This window comes from Zootoca vivipara, chromosome 11 (genome assembly GCF_963506605.1).
Source record: "Zootoca vivipara chromosome 11, rZooViv1.1, whole genome shotgun sequence".
Lineage (NCBI taxonomy): Eukaryota > Metazoa > Chordata > Lepidosauria > Squamata > Lacertidae > Zootoca > Zootoca vivipara.
Window position 1 is genome coordinate 16895921 of NC_083286.1, and position 12537 is coordinate 16908457.

The following is a 12537-nucleotide window of genomic DNA, read 5'->3' on the forward strand; positions in this document are numbered from 1 at the left end:
TAATTAATTCCACAAAGGAATACATGATGTGTTAGAGGTAAAGGACAGGTTGTAAATATTTCATTTAGCATCTACTATTGAATATGTTATTTATAATGCAACTGATAATTTGTATATATAAAATTTTTAAAAGCCCTCCCTTTTAGGATTATGTGGTGAGTTGAAGGGAAATGAAGCTTAGGGCAGTGGATGAGTAATATTAGATGCTACTGGCAAATTTGATTTTTACATGATAGATGCAGAAAGAAACTGCTGTGATTCTAATTCCACTGCTAAATGGGTAACATGGTGTTATTAATTTGTACAGAGTATGCACTAAATAAAGAATTGTCAATTAAGTAGAAAGATTTTAATGTGGTGTTGCAGACATGATGGTGCTTTGGAGGAGAAGAAGAGAGACAAGTGAAATTGGATTGAAATTGATTCATTGTTTGTACAAAAAATGCCAACCTTTGCTATCCTTAGGGAAATGTGTATTAGAGTTTATCTGCAATTCTTTACTAAAGAAGAGGCACCATCAGACAGTGATGGTTACTTAATCTGAGAACTCTTCTACTCCTCACATGAAAACCAGCTGGATCCATACCATGTACTTGGAGGGGGGGTGTTTAGAAATATAATCCCAACTAAAGTATGTAGCAGGGGTTTTTCAACTGCATGAATGGCATCTAAAGTCAGGAGCTGTGCTAAACCCTGATGGGCTGGATGGGTGTGTGTGTGTGGAAGGTACCAATATGACTTCAAGTACATACCCTTCAACATTTCTCCAATGAAAATAGGGGTGTCCTATTCCATTACACTGTTGTTGTTGTTGTTGTTGTTGTTGTTGTTGTTGTTGTTGTTGTTGCATTTATTTATACCCCACTCATCTGACTGAGTTGCTCCTTGGCTCGAGGGTCACATATCCCTATACCCTCCAACATTTCTCTAATAAAAATAGGGGTGTCCTAAGCGGAAAAGCGGGACATTTGGGCACCAGATCAGAAAGTGGGACAGTTTCTGTGAATCTGGGACTGTCCCTGGAAAAAAGGATCACTTGGAGGGTCTGCAAGCTCCCTAAGCTCCTCCCGCAAAAATAACTTTAGATTTATTGGGGGAGAACTGTTAAAACAACTTCACATGGATCTGGCACCAGAATGGGCTTCAGCCATTATAGAGTGATATCTCAAAAATGACCAGTAAATTGAAAGAAGTACAGTGGTACCTTGGTTCTCGAACTCAATCCGTTCTGGAAGTCCATTCGACTTCCGAAACGTTCAAAAACCAAGGCACAGCTTCTGATTGGCCAATTGGCCCCGGAAACAATGCCGACAGCCAAAGCAGATGTTCGGCTTCCGAAAAACGTTCGCAAACCAGAACACTTGCTTCTGGGTTTGCGGCGTTCGGGAGCCGATTTGTTTGTCAACTAAGCCGTCCGGGAAGCAAGGTACCTCTGTAGTAGGAACTGGAGTGACGTCTTAGATTTCAGGATTTAATATCAGAAATGGCTTCGAACTGAGGCTGTTGAATTTGGAGGATAGAACCCACTCTAGAGACTGTGGTATACTGGAATCTGAGGAAGGCCAGGACATGTTTGGATTTCTGGCTTTCAAAGTAACCTGCCCTCATCTAATGATGGTCTGTGTACATCCCTAACCTGAAGATGATTTTTAATTTGGCCAAAAATACTCAGATCTCTTTATTCGTGGGAGAACTCCAAAGGGCCTCTCCTAACAGGCTTTTTATTGCGCATTCATGTCTTCATGCCGATATTGGGGTGCATGCTCTGGCACCGGGGGCGGAGAACAGGCAGGGATGTGGCTGGCGTGTGTCCCAGGGGCATGACGCACCTCCTGGGGGTGTGACATGCGCCCCGGGGGCGTGACATGCCACCTGCCGGGGCATGGCATGAGTCCTGGGGACGTGATATGCGTCCTGGGGGCGTGGCACCCGGCACGGTGGGGGCTGCACAGCGCGTGTCCGGGGGCGGCCACGATGGCACCCCCCTCCCCGATGGTGGCGGGGGCAATGCGCTCCCCCCACCCCCTGTTCCTCTGCCAGTGTTGGTCACAAATGATCCCACTATTAATACTGTTTATATAGAGCTACAATTAGAAACACGCCTGGAGTAGACAGTCCAATTGCTTCTCATATAACAATGTTTAACCGGGGGGGGGGGGGAGCATGGCATAATTAATTGTGGAAATGAAAGCAAATTGTCTGCTGTGAATTAACAGGGGCTCCTTCACACTCAGTCGGCAGTAACTATCAGGCCCTAACATGAAAATATTCAAATAAAACCTTACGTTTCTGTTTCCCTGTAAAATCAAGATGTCTTGTTATGAGCAATGAAACAGCAGCACGTGGACATTCTTGGCTAAACAGCACTAGCATTATTATCTATTATTTATATATTTAAAATATTCATTATCCGAAACCAGTGGGCAATTGTCCCAATATCACTTAAGTGTGCACTGCGGATATTTGTGGATGATGAATGGACAAAAATGCAGGAAATAAATGTATGGATATATATATGAATCCTGCTTCCCCTAAGAAACAAATGCAGCTCTTCACAGGTAGATGACTCCAGAACTGTGGACTTAAATTGCATGAGAAAGGTAGGATCTGGGGTGGGTGTTGTTTAATGGACTGCAAATCAAATCCACTGTTCCTCTTGCATCATTGAAACAAGTCAGCAGAAGTGGAAATAGGGAGGAAATTGGCTATGAAGCACAGTGGGTCACCTTAGAGGCCATCAGCAAGTCTCAGTCTAATCTACCTCAAAGGATTGTTAAGAGAACATGGGGGTAGGGCGGGGCGACCATGCATGCCAACGTGATATTCCTATGCCATCACAAACGTATGAAAAGTGATGGCAACCCAACTGAGTGGGGAAAACAGAGACACTGGACTCAGCTACATTACTCAAGAAACAGCGTTTTGAATGTGTTATAAACATGCAACACCAGATGGCGCCAGAGAGCAAAAGAATTCTAAGTGATTTCCCATAGCGTTTTTTAAATTTTGTTATAATGATTTAATTTCTGACTTTTTATAAGGTCCCCCCCCCTGTGTGTAGATCCACCCACTGTGAGACAGAGGAGATGAAAGTGGTAACCATCTTAGAGCAGTAGTTACATAAAGGGGGGGTTGGTTGTTAACATGTACCCATTCTAAAGAGCCGAAAGGTATAAATTTTCCAGAGGGACAGCCATATTAGTTTCTTGCAGCAAAAGCATTGAGTGGAAATCGGATTACTAACAGTAGTGATTCCTTCCCAAAAACAAAACAACAAACCATGCATGTTGATAACACAAAAATCCTGGCATTGGCAAGCCAATTACCGGTAATACCCATAGCATGATATTTTGAAATGCCACAAGTGAAGTTCTAATAGCAGTTATAAGTCAATGGTTGCAGTCTCATTTTGAAGTTCCTGTGTTCCTGCATTCCCAGTATCCTGGGAGGTTCAAATATCCCCTCACTGGCTTTTCAACATATGTGCTTACTTCCACCCACCACCCACACTCCCTCCACTATTATTAATTAAATATAAATTGAATAACAATAGTGTTCATATAAATGTAAACTAGCTCAAACGGAACATATTTATGAGGAATATGCCGTAATAAAATTTTCTCTGTTTTCTTTTTCGGGTTCCAAAGAAACTGATTGTTCCATGTATCCTGGAAATTACCATTCATATAGTGAAACATAAATGATATGGAAATAATAATTCTTTTCCACGCTAAAAGGCAAACCATTAAAAGAGATGTTCCTTCTAGGTTCTGGGTCTTTCTTTCTTCAAGGTTCTGGGTCTCTCTTGCCTCCTTGCAAGGAGTGGAGGGAACTCTGTCGCAACAGAAAAAACAAAGATTTGCCTTGCTTTCACTGCATCCTGCCTTCATCCATACATCTCTGACCGATCATGGACTTAGGGGGCTCGGTCCCTTGGGGAGTCGGGCAGCAAAAGTCAACCACCCTTATTTTTCTACATCAGATGGAGCATTTGTCAGACGGGTGAGGTATAAATAATAAAATGATGATGATGCTCATGCTGGAACAGGATGTCCCTATTTTCATAGGATAAATGTGGGGGGCGGGTTTTGTGGACGGGGGGGGGGTTATTGGGTTGTTCTTATTTTTATCACATATTTTGTGGTTCTATAGCTTGATTTTATTCTGCGAACCGCGGGTATAGGGCGGTATATAAATTCAATAAATAAAATAAAGGAAATATAAAAACAAAATTCTTGGAGGGTATGACACGGGGCCCGGGGACTGAGATCAGCAGCTGACACGTGAAGCTGAGCTGCTCCCCTTGCAATCCCTCCCTCCCTCCCGGCATCGTCCGCCCCAAACGCGTAGCCTGCGCTCTTCGCCTCCCGTTTCCACACGACCGCCCTCGGAAATTTCCTCCCGTTTCCCACCGCCGCCCCCATAGGTGGCGCTGCAGCACGCGCGCTTCGGCGCCCGGAGAAACGACGAGGCAGCAGCGTCCGGAAGTTGAAGAAGCGGCATCCCGGAAGCGCCGCTCTATCTCCTTCCCCGCCCCGTCTTTCTGTGCCTCGGATCCTTGCCTTTCTGCCTCCCGGTTGCTAAGCAGCGGCGGCGGCTGGTTTGAAAGCGCGGCCGAGGCGCCAAAGGGGAGCCTGCGGGCGGGACCATAAAAAAAGGAGGAGGAGGACGTTGGGGCCCGGCCTCGTCACCGGCTTGGATGTGGGGACCCGGCGCGGAGAGGGCAGCTTTGCGAGAGCCTTGCGCCCTGCCTGCCAGAACCGAGAGCCCGCCTGGAGGAGAATGGGCACAAGGGCCGACCAGCTCCTGATTGTGGTTTCTATCCTGGAAGGTAAAGCGTGGGGGGGGGGTGTTAAAAAGGAAAGTCAAAAGATCAGAGACCCATTTATCTATGGATGCCTCCACCCCACCCATAATTTAGGGAGCTGCCTTAAAGTAAGTTGGATCGCCCATCCATTGAGGGCAGTGTCGCCTGCACTGACTGGCAGCGGCTCCCAAGGGTTTTTAAGGCAGGGGGGTCTCTCCCGCTTCTACTAGGAGATGGGGGGTTGAACCTGGTCGACGTGGTTCAAGGTGTGAGCCCACATGTAAGGTGACTGTTTTACCCTCCTTTACTTGTGGGCATGGGCATAGCCAGGATTCGTTTAAGTGGGGAGGAACAGGCTTTATTATTATTTATAATTTATTGAATTTATCTTTTCTTCTTCTTTGGCGGTCACTTGTAGCCAAGCAAGATTGTCTTCCATAAATACGGTCTTAACAGTGAGTCCGTAAGTGACTGTGGAGGCCAGTTCTGGATCCACACATCCTTCCACAGTGGGGACAGAGGTTTCCGGGTGGGAGTTGATCAGGGTGAGGGTTTGCCAAATGTGCCTTCCTCTTAATGTGTTTCTCCCTTTTGTCCTGAGTTCGAGCATCTTCAAAGCCCATGACACCTTTGGTAAAGGCTGTTCTCCAATTGGAGTGCTCACAGGCCAGTGTTTCCCAGTTGTCGGTGTTTATCCTACATTTTTAAAGATTTGCCTTGAGAGAGTCTTTAAACCTCTTTTGTTGACCACCAGCATTACGCTTTCCATTTTTAAGTTTGGAGTAGAGTAGTTGCTACCGCCCTATATACCCAGAGGTCTCAGGGCAGTTCACAGAACAAAATCAAAATATAAAAGCACAGTATTTGGAATCAAACTAAAAACAACCACCAAATAGCGCGCACACACACACATACCATAGCTGTCAATTTTTCCATTTTCTCGCAAGGAAGCCTATTCAGCATAAGGGAATGTCCTTTTAAAAAAGGGAGAACTTGACAATTGATTTGTTTGCTTGATTTAGGGGGACAGCTGCCCCCTCCCAGCTCCCTGGGAATTGAAATAAGTCCCTCTTGAATTCAGCAAGATGTAGCATTGTTAGAGGACCCCAAGGATTATTAGATCCAAGCCCCTGCAATGCAGGAATATTCAGCTGCCCCATACAGGGATGGAGCCTGCAATCTTGGCATGGTGAGCACCACCCTCTAACTGACTGAGCTCCTAGGTAGGTCTGTATGTATAGGATTGTAGCCTAAGTCTGCCCAAAATATCTCTTACCATGTGGTGGTTGGTTGTGTAAATAATGAATGTGGAGACAGCGGGGTGATTTTCTATTTGGAAGGGTCTGATTAGGCACCTCTGTAAGTGGAAAGATTTTTGCATGTTCTTGACACCAGGTGAAAGAGCTCCTGCTTCTTCTTTTGAAAATATAGAGTACCAGCATTGCATCTTCAACTCATTAAGCAATGGAAACGGGTGAGAGCATGTCCGAGCATTTCTACAACTATTGCTAACCATCCCACTTTACCATCATGTCCTTGAGCTAACAACTAAGGCTTTCAGGTCCAAGGTTGTAAATTCTCTGCAGGCTTCAGCTTCTCGTTTAGGTGGCAGAGTTCTGGTGTTTACAACATAAAAGCTGGCAAAGGAAAGGGAGGAATTTGTGAACAAAACGATCAGGTATAAGGGGAGTAGGATTAATAGATGCCACAAAAACAGCATACAGTATGTAGTCAGATTCATAATTCTGTGTTACTGCTTCAGAAATTTAGTACTGAGTTATTACAGTAGACATTGCCTGTCTTCTCAGAATAGTATGGTATTGCACAGGAAAACATTGTTGTAACATTTTTGTTGAAACCAGTACCATGTCATAGGCATGAGATGAGCAGGGTTTGAACTCAGGACACCTGGGGATCTTAAGTACATATTCTCAAAGAAGCAATATGTAGCTGTTACTTCTTTTTACATTGTTTGTGATGCATTAGGAGTGCTTAGTTGTTGTTTTTTAAAAATCCCTGAACTCCAGCATATTGTGGTTCTTGCAAGTACTTCTCAATGTATGTATATTTTATTTTCTGCTTATACACCATCTAACTTTCAAAAAGATTAAAATGCTGACTTCAGCCATTTTTGATTGGTTGATTTGTTCATAGTAATTTTAACCTGATCTTAAAATGTACGTTGCATTCTCCTTCAACAATCTAGTTTATTGTGGCTTGTTGCATAGTGATGAATATCAATTATTAAAATGTTACTGGTGAAAATGTTAAGTGCAGATATAGTGAAAACTTAAGGCAATATGAAATCAGTCCATATTTAGAGAAATGGTAGAAAAAAATTCTCTACTTACCTTTCTACTTGACTTTTATTTCTTCTCCATCAGTAGATAGATCCATACAGATCAAAACAAACACTCCACACATATTTACTAATGGTCCCATTGAGCTCCAGATGTGAACAGAATTGCAGCTGTGGTATGTGTATATAACACAGTGTAACTTAAAGAAGTTCATAGACTTAAAGTTTGCAAGATCTGCCTCATTTTTTACTAAACTCAGGAGATTCAGTAATTGGCATACACAGAATTCTGAGCCCAGGAATTGGTTTTGTGTACCAGAATTGAACTAAACACTATGAGTTATCCTAAGCCTTTCTTCCTTACCTTTTAATGCAGTGTTTCCCAACCAGTGTGCCTCCAGATGTTTTGGGACTACAACTCCCATCATTCCTGACCACTGGTCTTGCTAGCTAGGGATGATGGGAGTTGTAGTCCCAGAACATCTGGAGGCACACTGGTTGGGAAACACTGTTTTAATGATTCCCTCCAGGTGGAAAGCTGGAGGGTCAGCATGCTGGCTGTCAGAAAATCAAAATCTCTTCCTATGAACCAAGCTATCACACAAGTGACTGCCAGTTACGACCCAGTCACTTTCTTGGTGTAGTTCTTACTCTGTGTAGTTCTTGTGCTCTGCAGACTGTGCACAAAAGCAGTTTTAGTTGCGATCTACTTCCCGTTTCTTTATGTGCTCTTGTGTTTGAATGCCAAATTGAGCTAGCTCTTTGAAAGATGTGTTTGTACAGGTAACCAAGGAACAGCCTTTGATTATATATCAGATTCTGCAATGTGCCCAGGAGTTTGTGGTTATTAAGCAACTACATCATGTCTTAAATACTAGCTGTTTATGAAGGAGCTATCTAATAAATGTGCTTTCCCCCCCTTTTCCAGGGCGTTACTTTCCAAAACGTCCAAAACATATGCTTGTGGTAGAAGCGAAGTTTGATGGTGAAACTCTAGCTACAGACCCTGTAGAACATATTGATCAACCTGAATTTGCCACAGAGTTAGCTTGGGAACTTGACAGGAAAGCGCTTCACCAACACAGGTTATTCTCTCAAAAGATTTCTGAATTGCTTGAGTGTGTGCTTGCTGCATGTATTTAGAATCTTGTAAAGAATGGCTATAATAACTTCGCCTGAACTGTACTGGAAAGCTTATGGGTGTATTCCATTCCCCTTTTCTTTATAGCATTTGGCTAGAAAGAACAGATAGTTACTAAAAAGAGCAGTCTTAAACTCTTGTGTTTTCACCTCCAAAAAAAGTAACCAGCTTTCCTATATTTAACTGTTGCCATATACCTGGAACCTATTTGATAGGTTGGAAAATTTTATATGTGTTAGTTTGTTAACTGCTAAAGTTTCCTTATTTTTGAGAAGAAATACTTTTGAGAAGAAATATAGTATATATTAAAATATTTACTACTGTTTCTGATCATAGCTAGGTGGTTTTATCAGTAAAAATGTTGTGTGTACCATTGGGGAGCCAAAAGCTTATATAACTGCTTCCAATGCCTAATTCTTAATGGTATTGCACATTTATTTCCTTGCAGATTACAGCGTACACCTATCAAGTTACAATGCTTTTCTGTGGATTCTCTCTCTTCCGCCAAAGAGCCTGTAGGTTACATTATACTCGATTTGAGAGTTGCTCAAGAGAAGAAACAGGTACTGTATAGAACTCGGCTGAAACATGTCACAAAAAAATGAATGTGTGCTCCCTTATCAGATAGGCCAGATTAAATGGTTTTGATTTTCATTCTCTTATTAAATGGCAGATTCTAGACATATTTGCTCATTGGGGTGGTAAATCTGTATCTGAGCTGTACCAAATATCAGCTGGTCAGTCAGTGTTGTTCACCTGGTTTCCCAAAGCTATGCACCGCTGCTGGTTACATGGAGGGGCAAGGCAGCAGAGAGCTTGGGACAGGTCGGGTGCAGTAGCAGAGTAGGGTGGATAAAATCATTGATTTTAAAAATATATATCAAAAAATGGATTTTTATTTAAATCAGTTTTTTTATTTATATCAGATTTTTAAAATAAAATGCTTTTGGATGAAAAATATTTCTAAATATAGGCTTCAGTTTAAGTTACATTATACTCCAAAGGCTTTTCATCAGGAAATAAGGATTTGTTTTAAATTTTTCATGTGTGCTAAAACTCAGTCAAAGTTTTTTTTTTAAAAAAATTGAACCACATCAGGTAACAAACATGGATACATATGCTATAATGTTATTGTTTTAGTTAAATAAATTGTTTAAATGGTTATTAAGGAAATATTTGTTTTTCTCCTTCCAATAAAGTACAGCAGAAAAGTTGCCCAAATATAAACAGCTTATTAAACCTCACCATAATTTTATAATTATGTGTCTATGCATTTCTAATAGTATAACCAAATCAGTAATTTTTGATATAACTGTAAAAACTACTCTGAAAATTTATTATTCCAAAAATGAAACCTTCATCTGGTTTTAAATATTAAGATTATACCAGCAGGAGTGAGTCTTTCTGTAAAAAAAGAGAGAGATTTTAATCAATTCTTACTGACTAGTGATTTAAATCAATTTGGTTTAAATCAAATCCACCCTGTAGCAGAGTCAATCCAATGCTGCTCCTGTTGTGCCCACTCTGAAATCTCCACTGTGTTGTTCGTTCCCCTTCCCTTTTGGCAACTAGACTGTTCCCCCCCTGTCTCTGTAGGCAGGCCAGTATTATGGAAGCGTTTAAATCTAGTGCTTGCATAAAATACTGTGTTTCTCATATTATAAGACATGTCTTATATTTATTTTTTCCTCAAAAAAACACACTATGGCTTATTTTCAAGGGATGTCTTATTTTTTCCCTCCTCCTCCTGCCGCGGCCGGCATTGCTGCTGCGCCTATCACTATGTCTTATTTTCGGGGTATGGCTTATATTCCTTGAATGCTTAAAAATCCTGCTATGGCTTATTTTATGGGTATGTCTTAAAATATGAGAAACAGGGTACCAGGACAGTGTATGAAACTATAACAACATTTTAAACAAATTAAAAACACTACAGAACAATCATTAAAATGACTGGGTACTCAAGAAAAAATTAAGCAACTGCATATTTATATAACCTGATAACAAAACTCAGGTCAATGATCTGCCCATTAACATGATTATCTGCCGCAGTGAAGGTTTGTAGCAGATAAATTTCTTGCTGTTATTTACTAAAGGGATTTAATGGATATGCCTTTGTCCACCATAGCAGGCTAAATGCAAATAATAACCTAAATAGTTGCTATGAACTTTTTTTGGTGGGGGTGGGGGATGACTAGCTTTTCTAAACATTTTTTTTCATGGAGGAAGTTAAAATGAACAGATGGCAGCAGAGTCAAGTGCAGAATTATTTTGGATGTAAAGTTCAGCTGTAGGTGATAAACATATTACGTACTCTTGGAGCCCTCCATCCCCATATTAGGGTAGCCTAAAGCCAGTGCAGTTATGCCCTCTGCATCTAAACAGATTATCTCTGGCAATCATCTGTCTACTAGGGAAAGAGGGTATTACTTCTGTTCTCAGATCTCTGGATTAGGGCCGAAGTCTTTTCCTTTTCCCCCACCCTTTTTAAAAAATAAATTGAAAATTGAGGTGAGAACTGTCTATGTACACATGATATAATTTCACTTCTGCTGTAACAGTATCATATGAGCACAACTATTCTTTGTCTTAGGCTTGACTTTAAATGTAAGATCTTGTAAAACGTAGCCAAATTGGAAATAAGTTTTATCTGACGACAATGCTGTGTATATATAATTTTGTAAGTGTGCTTTCACCCAACTTTTTGTTTTAATCAAATCTCTGCAGCCGCCAAAATGGTATCCATTACTGAGCAATAGATACACAAAATTTAAATCTGAGCTACAACTCAGTCTAATGCTAGAAACTGATACTAAGGCATCCACAGATGGCTTTAAAGCGAAGGACGCACCTCCCAGAGATGTAACAGGTTAGTAGAATAATGAACACTTCACCAAACGCTATTATATTCTGAAAATTGTGGGAATTCTGCAGTTACATCAAGTCGATAGAGATCCTAAAATATCCTTGGTTAGTATTGGCAAATTCAGTGTACAAATCCTCTGTATTCTGCTTTGTTTCCTCTTTTGTTCTGATCACAAATCCTTGGGCTGAGCATCTGCTCAGCAGTATTCTCTTACTTAATTCTAAATTTATACCCACCCTCATGGTGCTACTTTGCACCTGGCTCCAGATGGTGGGTTTTGGAGTTCCGTTGGGTGGAAAAACTTGATCCTATAAACCTGAAGTCTGAGAGATTTGATAGCTGATTCCTGACCGTTAAAGCGATGTCATCTTTGCTCATTTTAAGATATGACATCTTTGTGCAGTTAGTTTTAATTTTGTAAGACGTAAGATAAACTTATATCTTTGGATGTTTCTGTGTTATTTCTTAACATTAACAAAGTTTCAGGGCTAAGAACAATTGAATATTCACGTTAAAAATCTTAATGGCCCGTCCTGTATCAGAGTGGTTTTCAAGGGTTCTGTTCCATTCCTTTGTGGCAAAGGTGGACAATCTGTCAATGTCAAGATGCTGTAGGACTACACTTCCCATCATCCCTGATGATTGACCATGCTGGCTGGACCTGGAGTCCCTACAACATCAAGGGAGCTACATGTTCTCCATTCCTACTTTATTACATAAAGAATTATTTTTATATCTTAACCGCTCATGAATTTTATGTTATATTTTGTTATTTTATTTTCTCTCTATATATTTGATTATATTTTTTCTGTTTTTCTAAATAAAAATAGTAATTAATTAAAGACAGAAAAGCAATGTATTCAGTTATCCTATTTTAAACTGTGGTCTATATTATGTTTTCATCTTTCATCTTTATTCTACGTTAAGCTTTCATCTTTACTCTGTATTAAGCTTTCATCTTTCCCCCTTATTTTTCATATGAATCTCTGTCCTAAAGCTTGTTTAAATTCTGTTGTCAAGATTAGTAAAGTACAACCTCAGTGGAATATTGTAAACAGTAAATTTCCTTGTTTCTGTCTCTGTTTTGTTAACTTATTCTTTTACTAGCTGTATCCATCACTTCTGGGCAAGTTTGTGTAAAAAGCATAAGACAAATAAAACACAGGTGTTGGGTATGTGTGGTATAACTTCAGGTTGTACATATGGTTATTCTCTGGTCTTCATGAAACTGATATTATAAGCAGGAAAGTGAATCCTTATCCTTAAACATAGACTATCAATGCCAGCAGGCCAGACAAATAAAGTACAGTGGTACCTCTACTTACGAATTTAATGCGTTCCGAATGCACATTCGTAAGTTGAAAAAAATTGTAAGTCGAATCCCATAGGAATGCATTGGGAGAAAAAATTCGTAAGTCGAAGCA

The 12537-nt window shown here is 40.7% G+C and overlaps 1 protein-coding gene across 1 annotated transcript in view; it reads left to right on the top strand.

Annotated features, from left to right (window-relative positions):
- Nucleotides 1–4511: 4511 nt before the first annotated feature.
- CEP120 (centrosomal protein 120) overlaps nucleotides 4512–12537 on the top strand; it is a 36628-nt gene continuing 28602 nt past the window's right edge. The window contains exons 1-4 of the mRNA XM_035099520.2: nucleotides 4512–4831; nucleotides 8035–8191; nucleotides 8696–8810; nucleotides 10975–11116. Coding sequence (XP_034955411.1) covers nucleotides 4783–4831; nucleotides 8035–8191; nucleotides 8696–8810; nucleotides 10975–11116 — 463 coding nt within the window. The 5' untranslated portion in view covers nucleotides 4512–4782. The remainder of the gene's footprint in view (nucleotides 4832–8034; nucleotides 8192–8695; nucleotides 8811–10974; nucleotides 11117–12537) is intronic.